Source organism: Molossus molossus, unplaced genomic scaffold, assembly GCF_014108415.1.
Source record: "Molossus molossus isolate mMolMol1 unplaced genomic scaffold, mMolMol1.p scaffold_m16_p_9, whole genome shotgun sequence".
NCBI lineage: Eukaryota > Metazoa > Chordata > Mammalia > Chiroptera > Molossidae > Molossus > Molossus molossus.
The window spans coordinates 51,793,155-51,807,753 of NW_023425403.1; the positions used below are offsets into that span (position 1 = coordinate 51,793,155).

At 37.3% G+C, this 14,599-nt stretch overlaps 1 protein-coding gene across 4 annotated transcripts in view; it reads right to left on the reverse strand.

Annotated features, from left to right (window-relative positions):
* The window catches only part of FGF14 (fibroblast growth factor 14), a 599,451-nt gene that overhangs the window by 120,039 nt on the left and 464,813 nt on the right, over positions 1 to 14,599 (reverse strand). For all 4 annotated transcript variants that reach the window (XM_036250023.1, XM_036250026.1, XM_036250024.1 and 1 more), the window contains one exon: positions 11,602 to 11,705. In XM_036250023.1, the coding sequence (XP_036105916.1) occupies positions 11,602 to 11,705 (104 nt within the window). The remainder of the gene's footprint in view (positions 1 to 11,601; positions 11,706 to 14,599) is intronic.

Here is a 14,599-nt window from a genome sequence, read left to right on the forward strand (position 1 = left end):
AAAAAAATCAGGACAAAATTGAAAACTGCAATAATAATTTTGACACCAAAAGGAAATATAAAACCATAGTATTTTATATCATTTTATGAACATATAGAAATAATAAAGCCTTTTCTCTATCATTATTCATTCACTTGCTTTAAAATGTCCACATTTAAGTAGTAGAATATTTATTAGAATTCAAGTTTTGTGTGTGTGTGTATTTGTTGTTGTTTATGCCCTGAGATTCTCTACTGAGGTGAAAACATTACCACTCACTTTATTAATGTAAATATGGCCACATTAGAAAGCAGACAATGCATGTTCAAGTTCTGTCTCTGCAAGTGTTTTATGCTCTTTTAGGAAAGGAATGTGTAAATAAGTGCTTTTCTGCAACTCTGACTTGAGAGATAAACAGACATATCTTCTTTGCCAATACCAACGTTTTTCAGTGGGGGAAAGGATGAGTGACATGCATAATAAAGATCGTGAACAGGAGGGCACTTGAGGAATAAATTAATAAAATATGCTGGTAAAATTAATTCCACCTTAACAACGATCAATCAAGAATTTCAGACTGAATACTTCCTACATTTCCATCACTATTAAAGAAGTGACAGGAAATGTACAAATATAATCATGGAATCACAGATTCTGAGAAAAGATAGAATCCATCTAGTCAAGATGGATTGCAAATGATTTCCTTCTAGCTATTAGATTTCAAGGGTTTTAGTTTGTTTGTTCATTTTTAAATCAAGACCTTTTTATGTATCTTTGAAGCCCCAGCACCTACAGCACAACAGCTGCCACTGAAAGGTGTACAGCAATGTTTGTTGAATGAATGCAAAGTTCATTGCTACACTCATCCATACCAAGTACTGGACTCGTTCATCAGCCTTTATTTAAGAGCTGAATAATAATATGGAGTAGAAATGGTCTTCTGTGCATTTCAGGCAAACCCTTTTGCTATCAGATACATGTGTTTAAATTTTTAAGTAGATATGGGCTGTGGCACAGTTAAGAAATTTGTATAATGATGGGCTCATATAGGATCAATCCACTCTCTCTATAAAACCCAGAAAAGAAGCTCAAAGGTGAGCCAATCACAGGGTCCTGCTGATCACCTAGAGGAGCAAGAAGTCTCCTCTGTTCTCAAAATGGGACCTGTGTGGGAAATCCTCACTTACAGGAAAACAAAATTATATCAGAGAAAATAGAGGATTAGGAAAAATGAGCAATGTATTAAATATAGATATACAAGGGTGGGCAAAAGTAAGTGTACAGTTGTGAGTACAGAAAACAGAGTTTATTCTTGTATTATTATTTATTAATTCTTGTATTATTTATTTGTATTACAACTATAAGTCTAATTTTGACCACTCCTGCATGTATTTCATTAGTATTTTTTTTTTTTAAATCCAAAAAGCCTTTACTTCTGAAGCAACCCAGATTCGTGGTCATGAGAAACCTGCCCTGACAGGATGCCCTTGTCCTAACTCACAGCCTTCCATTCAGCAGGTGCCCCATGGCCCCATGCTGATTCTAGGCTGATTTCTCCCCTAAGCTCTACGTGATAAAAACCACCACTCTTTTTCAGGATTGCAAATCAGCCATTATTGGTTTGAAATTCAATATCTTACTTTGTTTCTCTTTTTCGCTTATATCATTTACTCAAGTCCCAGCAAAATTCCCGTCTTTCTCTATATTATCTTAACGCTCAAGAACACATTTCTTGTTCTATTCTTTCCAGCCTGAGCAGAGAGATCAGCCAGCACTTTTCTCCTTGCACTTCCTCAAAGGCCAGCTCACTTGGCCAATGTACAGGTGAGCACTACTTGTGGTCACTTCATTCTGTTTATTCAACGGGCTTCAACTGGACCATAAATTTCTCATCATTATCATCATCATCAACAACTTTATGATAAATGGTAGATATAAAATAATGTAATATTGAAGTCATGGTTCATGAGACTGTGACGTATGCTGTGTTTATCCATGTACACTCCTTTAGGCACCTGCACTAGAGATGCCTGGGCAACGTATTCACAATTCTGATTCTTGAGGCATACTGAATTGACCTCTTTTAGGTTAATGTTCTGATATTTACGGTGTTATCAGAATAAGTCTTATCTTCTATGAGAGTATCTGAAGGCCTAATATTTTGTTGCCATATTATTATCATCAATTTTTATAAAGACACAAGTTATAAATTTAACTCAGCTAGTCTCTCCTCTATACCCAGTGTCCAAAATTACCTCTGTCCATTATGTATAATTTGGAATCAAGTAAAATATATTAGGAAACTTTACAAGAAGTTATGTTAATAAACTTCTTTCTAATACTTAACTTTACCCATGCAGATGTTGTTTACCCCATTCTTCATCTTTGACTCATATTTGGGGGGGGGGGGGGAGAGACAATCACGATCCATTACAGGACAACTCTTTATTTGCACACCATTCTTCAGACAGCCCTTAGACTTGTTTCCTTTGTGATAAATAAGCTTGGTCTTTGTGCAGTAGTCATTCAGTGAGATTATAACCTACTTGGATAAAACTGAGTACAGTGCACTTCCCATGTCAGTCCCCTCCTCATCTGGTGCTGTTTTCTCAGGGAAAAGCACCACGGCTTACCAGGTCCTCAGTTCATAATACCACAGTGAGCTGTGGCCCTGTCCCTCCCATACCCAGACAACCTCAGAGTTCTTTTCCTAACTCCTCAGCAACCACCTTCCAATGTCTCTCATCCTTTCCAGTCCCTTCACCAAGGGGTTGCCAACACCAATGTCTCCAGGCCCAGAAACAAAAGTTAACATGTGTGTGGTGTCCTCCTTTCCAAATGTAAGAATTAGTTGTCATTGTGGACAACTAATAGAGTTCATGCCTCACCTAAAGGCATTCAGATCTCTCTCTCTCTCTCTCTCTCTCTCTCTCTCTCTCTCTTTTAGTCTCTCTCTCTCTCTCTCTCTCTCTCTCTCTGTCTCTCTCTCTCTCTCACACACACACACACTCCAAACAAAACAAGTGTTTGCAGTTTGCAAACCCTATTTAGTTCACTCTTCTTTATTCTCTTTTTCTTTTATCCCTCCATTTCTCCTATCTTCCTGGCCCTGACAACCATGGTTCAGTTATCTGCTTTTATGTATTTTATCTGCTCAGATTGAACAAGAAAGTTCATGCAGTTATTATATATATATATATATACACATATATATATATATATATATATACACACACACACACATATATATATATATATCTTGCTTATTTTACTTTACAATGTCCTCCAGGTTTATCCATGTTGTTGCAAATGGCAGAATCTCCTTCTTTAAAAAAAAAGAAGAATATTCCATTGTATACAGGAGTGGGCAAAGTAGGATTTACAGTTGTGAGTATACAAAACACAGAGTTTATTCTTGTATTATTATTTATTCACTCTTGTATTATTTTCTATACCAACAACTGCAAACCTCCTTTGCTCCACCATGTATACTCAGCATGCCTCATCTGGACTATTGATTGCAATGTTTTCCCCACTGGCACTGATCTATTTTCACTAATTCTCACTGTCACAGGTACAATCCTCTGGAAGTTAAATATGGCCACATTGTCTCCTTGCGTAGAGAACAACAATAAGCAAGCATAGCTACCATTCTGAGAGAGGATGTTAAAAGAAATCGTTGGAAGTGGTATGGAGCTAGACCAGGAAAGTATGGTGGAATAGGCCGCAAACTCCAAACTAGGTTTCAAGAGTGCGGATTCTGTTCTTTCCACCTCAGAACAGGAGGCTGGAACCACGGGTCGGGGGTTCCAGTGACATGATGGCGTGAGCAGAAGACATGGGCCCTCTCTGCTCTCTCCTCCCACGCCTGTCCCTTTGCTGTCTCCTCCTCCCATCCCCCATCCTCTCTTCTTTCTCTTTCTTTCCTCTCCCCTTTTCCCAGTGCTGCCTAACATGGTTTCCTACTGCTGATTTATTACCTCCTTTGTATTTCTCTTTTTCCCTCTTAAGCTCTCAGTATCTTTTCTACCTCCGTCCCACGTCCTCCCTTCAAACTTCATCAAATGGCACTTGAACTTGGATAGCCTAAAACAGTACATTTATTGCTTTATACCAGGTTGAGCAAAATAGGCTTACAGTGCTCATAGGGAAAATAATACAATAATCAATCAATAAAAATACAAGAATAAACTCTGCTTCATGTACTTATAACTGTAAACCTACTTTGCCCTTTCCTGTATTTCCTATTATCGACCTAACAACAACAACAAAAAAAGGGATGTTTCATATTCTTCTTTTGTCCAAAAGGCTACTTAAATTTAGTTATATTTAGCCTATCATTTCCATTTGTTTCTCAATTGCATCTCTTTCTGGTAAGTTAGCCTAAGTAGAATGGCAGCCTTCTTTCCTTTGTCATAATCAGCTATATACTGTGCACTGGTGTCCAGTGTTGTAGGAATTGTATGGGTATTAGGGGAAAATTAACTGAAGAAAATATTTGCTTCTTTATTACTAGAAATTATCTTAGCCAAAATACCAGAAACAGATAATAGACATTTTCACCTGGGAGATATATCCAATTAGTAATAATATGAGAGAAACCATAGGAAAACAATAAAAAATATTTCTAAGCATAGCAAGTAAAGCTTTAACATATTGTAAATCTCAAAACTATTCTTTTTTTTTATCCTCACCCGAGGACATTTTTCCATTTTTTGCACAGATAGAGTGGGAGGGAGAGAGAGAGAAAAACATCGATGTGAAAGAGACACATCGAGTGGCTGCCACCCGCACGACCAACCAGGGCCGGGGACAAACTGCAACCGAGGTACATGCCCTTAGCGGGAACCGAACCCGGGTCTCTCCGGACCGCAGGCCGATGCTCTAACCGCTGAGCCAAACCGGCCAGGGCTCAAAACTATTCTTTAACATTTATAAAATAAAAATAAAGCACTCTGACTAGAAGTACAATTATGTGAATAAATGTGTATATATTTAAGCCCTTGTATAATTCCAATGAAGTACACAAATATATACATAAATTGTGTGTGTGTGTGTGTGTGTGTGTGTGTCTGTATACATGGTGTGTGGTACCTAATTTCCCTCAAAATATTTCTATTCTTCCCTGAGAGTTATGAATACAAAGCCATACACTATCACACACCTGTATTTATATGTTCATAGTGTATTATATGTGTGTTTTGACCATCTCTGGTACCTATCCTGTCTCTGAAAAACATCTATGGGCTCCATCCTCAGGGAACTACTCAATATATACTGTGCACTCGTGTTCTGTGTGTGTGTGTGTATACATACATACACTCAAAAGGTGTTAGATATTGTTTCTGCAGAAAAACATGCATGTAGAGTCATAGATTAGCCCAGCCAGCATGACTCACTGGTTGAGCATCGACCCATGCACCTAGAGTCATAGACTATTAGAATAAGAGAGATATTATTAATCATCTCAAATTTCATATACTTTTTAGGATAAAGAAACGGACCATTCAGAGAAATGAAGAAAAAAAGATAAAAAATTTTCATTCTGATAGGGGTACCTCTTTGTACCCAGAGAAACCTGAAATCCTGCTTGGTTATAGTAGTCCTCAAATGCCCATGGTCCCCTACAATGAACACCAATGACTAGTGATGGTCACTGTAGCTCAGATCATTTGATTGACCCCATGCACTGCCTGTTACCTAAAGGGAAAAATAAAACACCAGGAGGCATGGATGAGATGTGCCTACCTGCACTGGAATAAATAGTGAGTAGTTTCCTGAAGATGGTGTCCATAGATGTTTTTCAGAGATAAAATGGGTACCGGAGATGGGCAAAGAACACACATAATACTCCATGAGCATAGAAACACAGGTGTGTGATAGTGTATGCCTTTGTATTCATAACTCTCAGGGAAGAATAGAAATATGTTGAGGGAAATTAGGTACCAAACCATTAAAAAAAAAAAAGCAGTTCTATTTCTATGGCCCAAACTTGAACAATGAGCACAAGAACAAATGTCAAGAGGAAATGACATTGTTCCATCTCATTTGGCTACAGTTATGAACTCAGCAGGGAGATGTACAATTGATGGTAGAATGAGGAGCTCTAAGCCCTTTCTATCTGGGAGGCTTTGAAAAACTGAGGATGGAGAGCAACACAAATCAAGATGCGTTAGTAAGCGATGCCTGCTGGCACAGAAGAGGGAAGGTAGAACCATCTTTGTAAAAGAGGCTCATGAATATATCTCTCAAATGTGATTGTGATATTAAAAAACTGTCTCCGATAAAGTAGATAAGACTTTGAAGTCCTTGAAAATGCTTTTTGCATAATACCCAGCATTTACATTTATCTTTTTTTTTTTTTTGCCCTAAAGAATATTTCATCCCTATGCATACATTCATTGTATATTATTCGGCGGATTGATCCCAGCATCCAGACATGATAGCATCCAGGTGCCCCAAGGCTTTGGGTTGCTGAATCAGTTAAGAAGAATGCAGAATTTCTGTAAACCTAAACGTAGTGGTAATGTTAGGAAAACCAAATGTTTTATTTTGCTCAATGTTGGTTTCTGAGCCTGGTTAGTTCGTCTACCACTGTCCCCTACTCTATTCTCACCACTTGGTCTAAAGCTATCACCGCCTTCACTGGCCATTGCAACAATGCTTGTTGTGTGGTTGTTGATTGCTGAGCTGCAGAATCACCCACCAGTGGGCAGGAGGGAGAGGTAGGGGGATCCTTAACAAACTGTAGATTCTTGGGCCTCCCACCAGACTTACTGAATTGACATAGCTAGGGGTCGATCCAAGGAATCCATGTTTTCCTACTCTCTTCAAGTGATTCTTATGAGACTTAATGCTTGCGAAACACAGTAGCAAAGCATTCTCTTGAATCATTATAAAAACCTACATGGAAAGGGATTGTCTTCCTCTCCACTTGTATCGCTTGGTTATAAGACTCAGATGAAATAATACTTTCAGGAGAACACCAGGGCTTACTGCCTCCCAGATGCCAGCATCTAGGTAATAGAAACATGTAGAGCACCATTTGGAAACTTATATTCTCATAAATGTCAGCTGGTGGTAAGACAGCAATAATAAATCTTTATATATTTGATGTACATTTCTTACCACATCATTCAGAAAAATCAATCAAGCTAAAGCCAGAATTTTCAACCTCAATATTAACTTAAAGCACCCAGGGAAGCCCTTTAATCTTACAGATGAGAAGACTGAGAACAAGAGAGTCTGGGACATGGTGACACAGTATTGGCCTTCAGGTCTAAGATCCAGGCATTCTGAAAAGGGCCAGGGCTTTCTCCAGGGTATCATCAGTCTCTTTCCTCCCTTCTCCCTTACCCTCCTCCTTTTCTTCTATCAGAAACACAGTGCGATTTCAACTATTCTCTCTCTCTGTTTAAAGAATGAATGATACATATTTGTTTTCATGCCGTGCTTTCCTTCAGTATTTACGTTAGAGGCTTTTCTTAGTCTAAGTCATAGTTTGTTTGGAAGAGGGGAAAAAATCTTGACTGTTCCTCACAGCACTATCAATAGTTTACAGGAGATCAAAATATATTTCGATCCTAAACACCATTCCACACTAATTTTTTAACAAAGTATTTCCTTGTCAGTTGCTGTTCTGCAGCGTTGCAGCCTGCATCCTACTTGCAAGCAAACTGGTTATATCTGTCACTAAATCTCTTGAGATACAACTTTAAGTAACATTATGAGCATTATGACCACAAATGAAATCACTACCGTCATGTTAAAGAGAAAATGCCATAAAGAACAAGCAGCTTCAGCATAAGAAATGCGATTATTTACATCTCAGTCAAGATCACTTTTTGTCCCTGTGAGGTAGAATTCTCCGACAAATTAAATATCTTTATTTGGATGGCAAGGGATTACGAGTGACTTCCTGAAACACAAACAAAGGAATATATATACCTTGAGTTAAATCACTAGTGTGATTTTTATTTAACAGACTTCACCTTGATCTGAGTATTTTATTGCCTACATTCTCAATAAAATTGGTCACATATTAGACACTGGTTTACACTGCACAAATATCAGGTCTATCGTTTAAAGTGGGCATAAGCTAAAAACAGCTTCTTTCATTTCTTAGACTTTAATCTTTATTAACTATTTTCTTTAAACCTGAGCTTCACTGGAGTTCTCCTTTTTATTTTTAATCTTCACCTGAGGATATTTTTCCATTGATTTTCAGATAGAGTGGGAGGGACGGAAGGAGGGAGAGAGAGAGAGGGAGACATCATCAATGTGAGAGAAACCAATTGATTGGTTGCCTCCCACATGACCCTGACCAGGGCCGACGCTCTAACCACTGAGAAAACCAGCCAGGGTTGGAGGCTTCTTTTAAAAAATTTTGAGGTGCCCTGGCTGGTTTGGCTCAGCGATTAGAGCATTGGCCTGTGGTCCAGAGAGACCCAGGTTCGGTTCCCGCTAAGGGTATGTATCTTGGTTGCAGTTTGTGCCCGGCCCTGGTTGGGTTGTGCAGGTGGCAGCCACTTGATGTGTCCCTTTCACGTCGATGTTTCTCTCTCTCTCTCTCTCTCTCTCTCTCCCACTCTATCTGAACAAAAAATAGAAAAATGTCCTTGGGTGAGGATAAAAAAAAAAAATTACTCAACCGAGTTCAAAACTTTAGTTGGGTTAGCCATCCTGGCTTTAAATAGAAAGCTCAAACATTACATGGAATAAACTTTAAGAATATTTAACACCCACTAGTTAATATCAAGCATTTCCTGCATAAATAAAATTTTTATGATGTTCATTGTTTTATTTGAGAATCTCTGAAGAAAACAGATTGTTTCAAATTACACTTTTTAATAATTAAAACAAAGTACCTTCCCTAAGTATCAAATCTCTGAATGTTTTCATTATTTCATCATGTGTTTATAAGTTGTTATTAGAAGATGCCAGACCATGTTATGAAAATGTCTGGTGCATGGATGCAATACTGTATAGTGAAACAGTTAAAAAAAAAAAAAAAAAAAAGCCCTGGCCAGTTTGGCTCAGCAGTTAGAGCCTCCGCTTGAGGACGAAAGAGTGTCAGGTTCAATTCCTGGTCAAGGGTACATACCTGAATTTCAGGTTGGATTCCTGGCCCTGGCCCTGGCCCTGGCTGGGGTGGTACTGGAGGCAACCAATTGATGTGTCCCTCTCAAATTTTTTCCTCTCTCTCCCTCCCTTCCTTGCACTCTATCTAAAAATCAATGGAATAATATCCTCTGGTGAAGATTTTAAAAAAAAATTGTAAGTATGAGTCAGACTAATAGTGCTCAAATCTTGTCTTCTCTATATTCCACTTTGGTGACTTTGCACAGATTCTTAAACTTTTTATATATCAGTCTCATCATTTTAACAGTATTTCCTTAATAGGCTGCTTCAAGGATTAAATGAGCTAATCTATAAAGTGCTTAAAACAGTGCTAGGCAGAGTGTACTATATAAATAGAGCTACTATCATTATTATTATTTTATAAGTAGATCTATTATTACATAGTATAATAATTGTTACATTGTGTTGCTATATTATTATTTAGTAGGCTCTCCATAACTATGGAATAAATGATTGAATGTGGAAAAACACTCTTTACTGAAATATTTGATGTTTGATTTCTATTACATTGAAATAAACAGAACACTTTAACTATGGAGTATTAGTAAACACTGGAAATTACATTTGATTTTTATTTAAATCCTTTTCCTGAAAGATGGCTGAGGATTCCAAGGGCCTAGCCTGGGCAGAGGGTATCTCTTAGGTTAGGGACTGGGCGAATTGAGTGTCTGTTACCAGAATCTGGGTTCAGAGTAGAGAGTCAAAGATAGGCAGGGGTGAAAACCAAGATCTACAAATCAGAGTATCAAGCCACCAAATGGGTAGACCAGAAACCAAGTAATCAGGGAGAATCATGGGGGAGAGAATAGAAATCACTGCGTTGGAGAATATGCATGAAGTCTTCACTGGGACAAACCCCAGGGCAGGTGCTGCTGCTGGCAGGTCTGACTCCTGGGCAGGGAGGCCCGGTCAGGATGCTGAAGACTAGACCAGTGGTTGGTGTCTTCCTCACTTCTATTCCTGCTGCACTGCTTAGATTGCACTGAATGTAACCAGTACTGACTTGCATTTTAGGTTAATGCACATACTCCTACCTTTAATAAAATGGCACACTTGTTCAACCTCATCACACAAAATATGTATCTAAAGCGTCTCTCCCAGTAGCAAAAGTAAAACAAACATTTTAATTTCTCCCGACATCAACACATCTACCAGAGCATAACAACGTGATTGAATCATCCACAGAAACTAAGGACCACAGGTTATGGCACACACTGAATCTAATCATTTTTAGGCATCTCAAAGATTACTTGGGGGAAGAGAAACAAAAATAACAGAATAAATGTCAAATCAATAAAATTGATTTATATCTGAAATAAAGCATCTTTAGAAAATGATCTTTATCTGAACTGAATTTTCTCTCAAGGAGGAATAGGGAGTTCTAGATTGATCTTGCTCCCAGTATGTTGAATATTCATCTTATGCAACAAAACCCAATTTGCATACTGAGGGGCCCAGAACTGCATGCCAGAGCACCTCCAGGGAATGCAGAAGAAAGTTCCGGCTCACCACAAAAGGAATCCACAACTCACATTTTATTTTCTTTGACAGGATTTCCCAGATTTGCTAAAGAAAATGTATCAAATTTTATGGGAGGTTCCAGAAAATGTTTCTTCTTAATTTCTTTGTGCATGTGTGTATGCCTGTGTGTAATGTTCGGATGCATGTTTACATGTGGTGTTTTTGATGATGGTATTTAACAATGACAGAGTTTTAAATAATATAGATGAAAATGGCATGCACGCCCAAATGAAAGCATTTTTCTTTGAGGCACCATGACTTCAATCTATTGAAAGACAGTAGAAAATACTTTCATCTAAGTTTCTATTGCTGAACCTATGGCAGAAATGAATTCTATAAGGATTATAATGTATGTATACACACATCAGAACGCAAATTATATTTGTAAATATTAAATATTCCACAAGAGGTTATATGGCTGGAAAAGTGCTCAACTTCTGACCTACGTGAACACATAACAAAGGACTTGCTTACAGTTAAAAGCAATATACATTTTGATATTAGAAGTATTTTCCCAGTAAAATGCTTATACATTTTGAATTCTTACTTTCGAGAGAAGTACTCCCTTTAAAATTTTTTTTCTTTTTAGAACTCACATTAATTGTTTCTTTTTATAAAATAATACTTTACAAGACACTTTCAAAGACAAGTACATTCCCAAATAGAAATAAAAAGATTATATTAACAGCAACTCTTTCAAAATTGTTCAGTTTTCTATCAGCTGGGTCACCTTCTAAAATATGTAGATGCACAATTTTACGAGGTATTATCACTCTTCTGCTTGATATGCTGATATTACCAAAAACTAATGAATAATGAATAAACAGCTCCTACAACACTGTAGTAAAGATTAAAAAATGGCAGAGTCAATAGACACAGAACTTTCTCATTTTGTTATCGTTGCTACTGTTATTTTGTAAACATTGAATGAAGGACTAATAGCTTCGGCATGTCACTTACTGATGGGTAGAGGTAACCTTCTCCATTCATGGCTATGTACAACCCTGTCTTCACTCCCTGGATGGCCACGACACGCAGTCCCACTGGTATGAGGTTGAACAGTGCTGGAAAGAGAAACGTGGTCTGTCACAACGAGCAGAAAGAAGCAAAGCACTGCTATCATTTTCATTTATTTTATTTAAGCAACATCGTCTTTGTTACAGCCTCCTGAGAATTTCCAGTTAACTAACTTTTATTTCTCTTTCTCATTAAGAAGTTTCTGCTAGGAATAAAATAAGCACTTGAACTTCAGTATGTAGATCTTAGCAGTCTGCCTATAGCATTTTGAAGAGCTGGTGAGAAAATGAACAAAATCAAGCCTGTAATTATGCTTCTAGTATCGCAGTCTCTGACACTACTTGATACCAAAGTAATCAGCTGTGAAGATTCTCAAAGAGGAGAATTTTTAAAGTCCAAGTTGACTGTTTATTCTGGTCTTCCATGCAGAAGGTGTGCATAGTCATTGCAATGTAGGACAGGCCAGAGTTAAAAAGGTAATTCCAAACAATTACTGTTGCTGAACCAACAGGATATGACAGCAGAGCCCAGAAAAGATGTGCATCTGATAATGTGCTAAAATTAGGAAGAACTAATCAAACTGAACACAATGCAAATTTTAGAAAGACAATTTTCTTTATTAATGCTTCATAAAACTGTAAGTGAAAACTAAAATAAAAAGGAGAAAACTGCTCAATTTTCCTGCCTTAGAGATAAAAATTTGTTTCCATGTTGTGCTTCTTCCCTTATTGACAAAGGAGTGTTTTCATTTCTTTTCCACATAGTGCAGATAGCAATGTTATATTGGTTATTTTAAGACATCTTAACATCTTTTTAACACATTTCCATGCCAGTGTCGCATATTGACTATTTAGTGGGTATTCCAGCATCATTTTTAGTAGTGACTAGATGATTTGGGAGATTTTATTACAGTTACATTTATATGAGAACTATTAGTTATTTACAGGGAGGTTGTCTGTTCTCATTCAAGTTCCTTTTAATTCACATCTAATTCTAAGCAATAGGACCAGGACAGAATAGGCAATGTAGAACAAAAATGTTGAAGTAAATGTATAAATAAAATATTTTCAGGGTTAAGTTATCAACTGTATTCCATGAAATACAAATAATTTGAAAAATGAGGGCAATTTTGACTTCAATCTATGGGTCTATTCAGTAGCAAAACATGGACTTTATATATTGTGTTCTATTTAATTTGGAGGCATATATTTTCTTTGAATAGGGTACAGAAAGTTACTCCTTCTCTTCCAGCTATTACATGTGACTGATCCCAAAATGCAAAGATGTCTGTGCTACACAACTGGTAACAGGAAAATGACAGGCCATGGCTGTAGGTGATTAACCCTAGAAGAATTCTCAGGGCATATATGGTTGGGTGAATAATTAACTTTAACGATGCAGACTAACATTGGACTATCCCTAAGGAGGAATAAGGCTTATGTTTGCTTATTTCTACCATTTAATATTAAACATGAGTGTGGAGTTGGTGAGTACTCTGAGGTATTTGTGTCATTGTAACTCACAGTACTCCTTCTTTGTAGAAGAAGACCACTGGCCACTTTCATTCTTTTCTGGAACATCTGAATTGTTCCACCTTCCTCATACTTTGAAAGGATGGATACCAGGATAATTACTGATTTATGTGCAAAAGATTTTTGGGGAAAACATATTTGTATGCCTGTCCATGCGAACTACCCTAACCTAATCAATTTAAATGTAATTATTTTAAACTTTACACCCCCCCAATGATATTTGTAGGTTCCATATATTTGGTATAGACCAGATACTATAATTCTAGAAAGTAAGTGCACCATGAACTCACCAAAATAATGAGGTATGGGAAAGATAAAAATTATAAACGATAATCTAAAATGACCGTACTAAAAATAATACTGAGTTTTTCTTGCAGGATTTTCTTTTGGAACTGAATTTAGAAATATAAATATAAATAAATATGAATATAAATATAAAATAATAATAAAAAGTGAATCCAGCCTGACTGGTGTGGCTCAGTGGTTGAGCATCGACCTATGCACCAAGAAATCAGTTCAATTCCAGGTCAGGGCACATGCCCAGGTTGTGGGCAAAATCCCCAAGAGGGAACATGCAGGAGGTGGCCAATCGATGTTTCTTTCTGTCTCTCTCTCTTTCTCCCTCTCTCTCTAAAAAATCAATAAAGAAACAAAAAACTTTAAAAAATATAAATCTCCTTTAAAAAAAGTGAATCCAATAATTACTGTAATGTGGAAGATCATTCGGAGATGACCTTGGATACATGGTGCCAATTAAAACCAAAGATTCCCCACATTAACTGAGACATTGTTTTATTTTTTTTTATTTTTTATTTTACACAATTATAAAGCAATGTCACAAAGTTTAGGGGAGTAAGAATATGAGGACGTTCATGCTATTGTGTTTATTCTGTGGAATATCTAGCTCTCCACATAACAGTGATTTTCAACCCTGGCTGTACTTTAGGTTGGCCATGTCCAAGCCCATACTAAATCAGAATCTCAGGAAGTGGGTTTAGGACACAAGAAATATTTATTTATGCATGTAATGCTTAACCAATGGACATAGACAACAATGCTGGGGGGAGGACCGGGATGGGGAGGAAGTTGTCTTGGGGGCAGAAAGAGAAACATCTGTAACAAAAATAAGTTAATAAAAATTGGGGAAAAAAGAAATGATTTTTTGAAAGCTCCTCAAATGACCCTAATGTACAGCCAAGATGAGAACCACCACCCTAAGGATCGTGGTATGAATGTCAATTTGGCAATTTTTACACATCCAGGTATTATGCTGAGAATTTCTAGGAGAGAGGGATTGGTTTGTATGAGGTTTTGACACTGCTGTAGTTACTAGCATACTGGTATTTCGACAGTCCTGTTCTGTTTGAGTGTAAGTCTGGTAACTAAAACAATGAAGTTTAGCAGCCAGG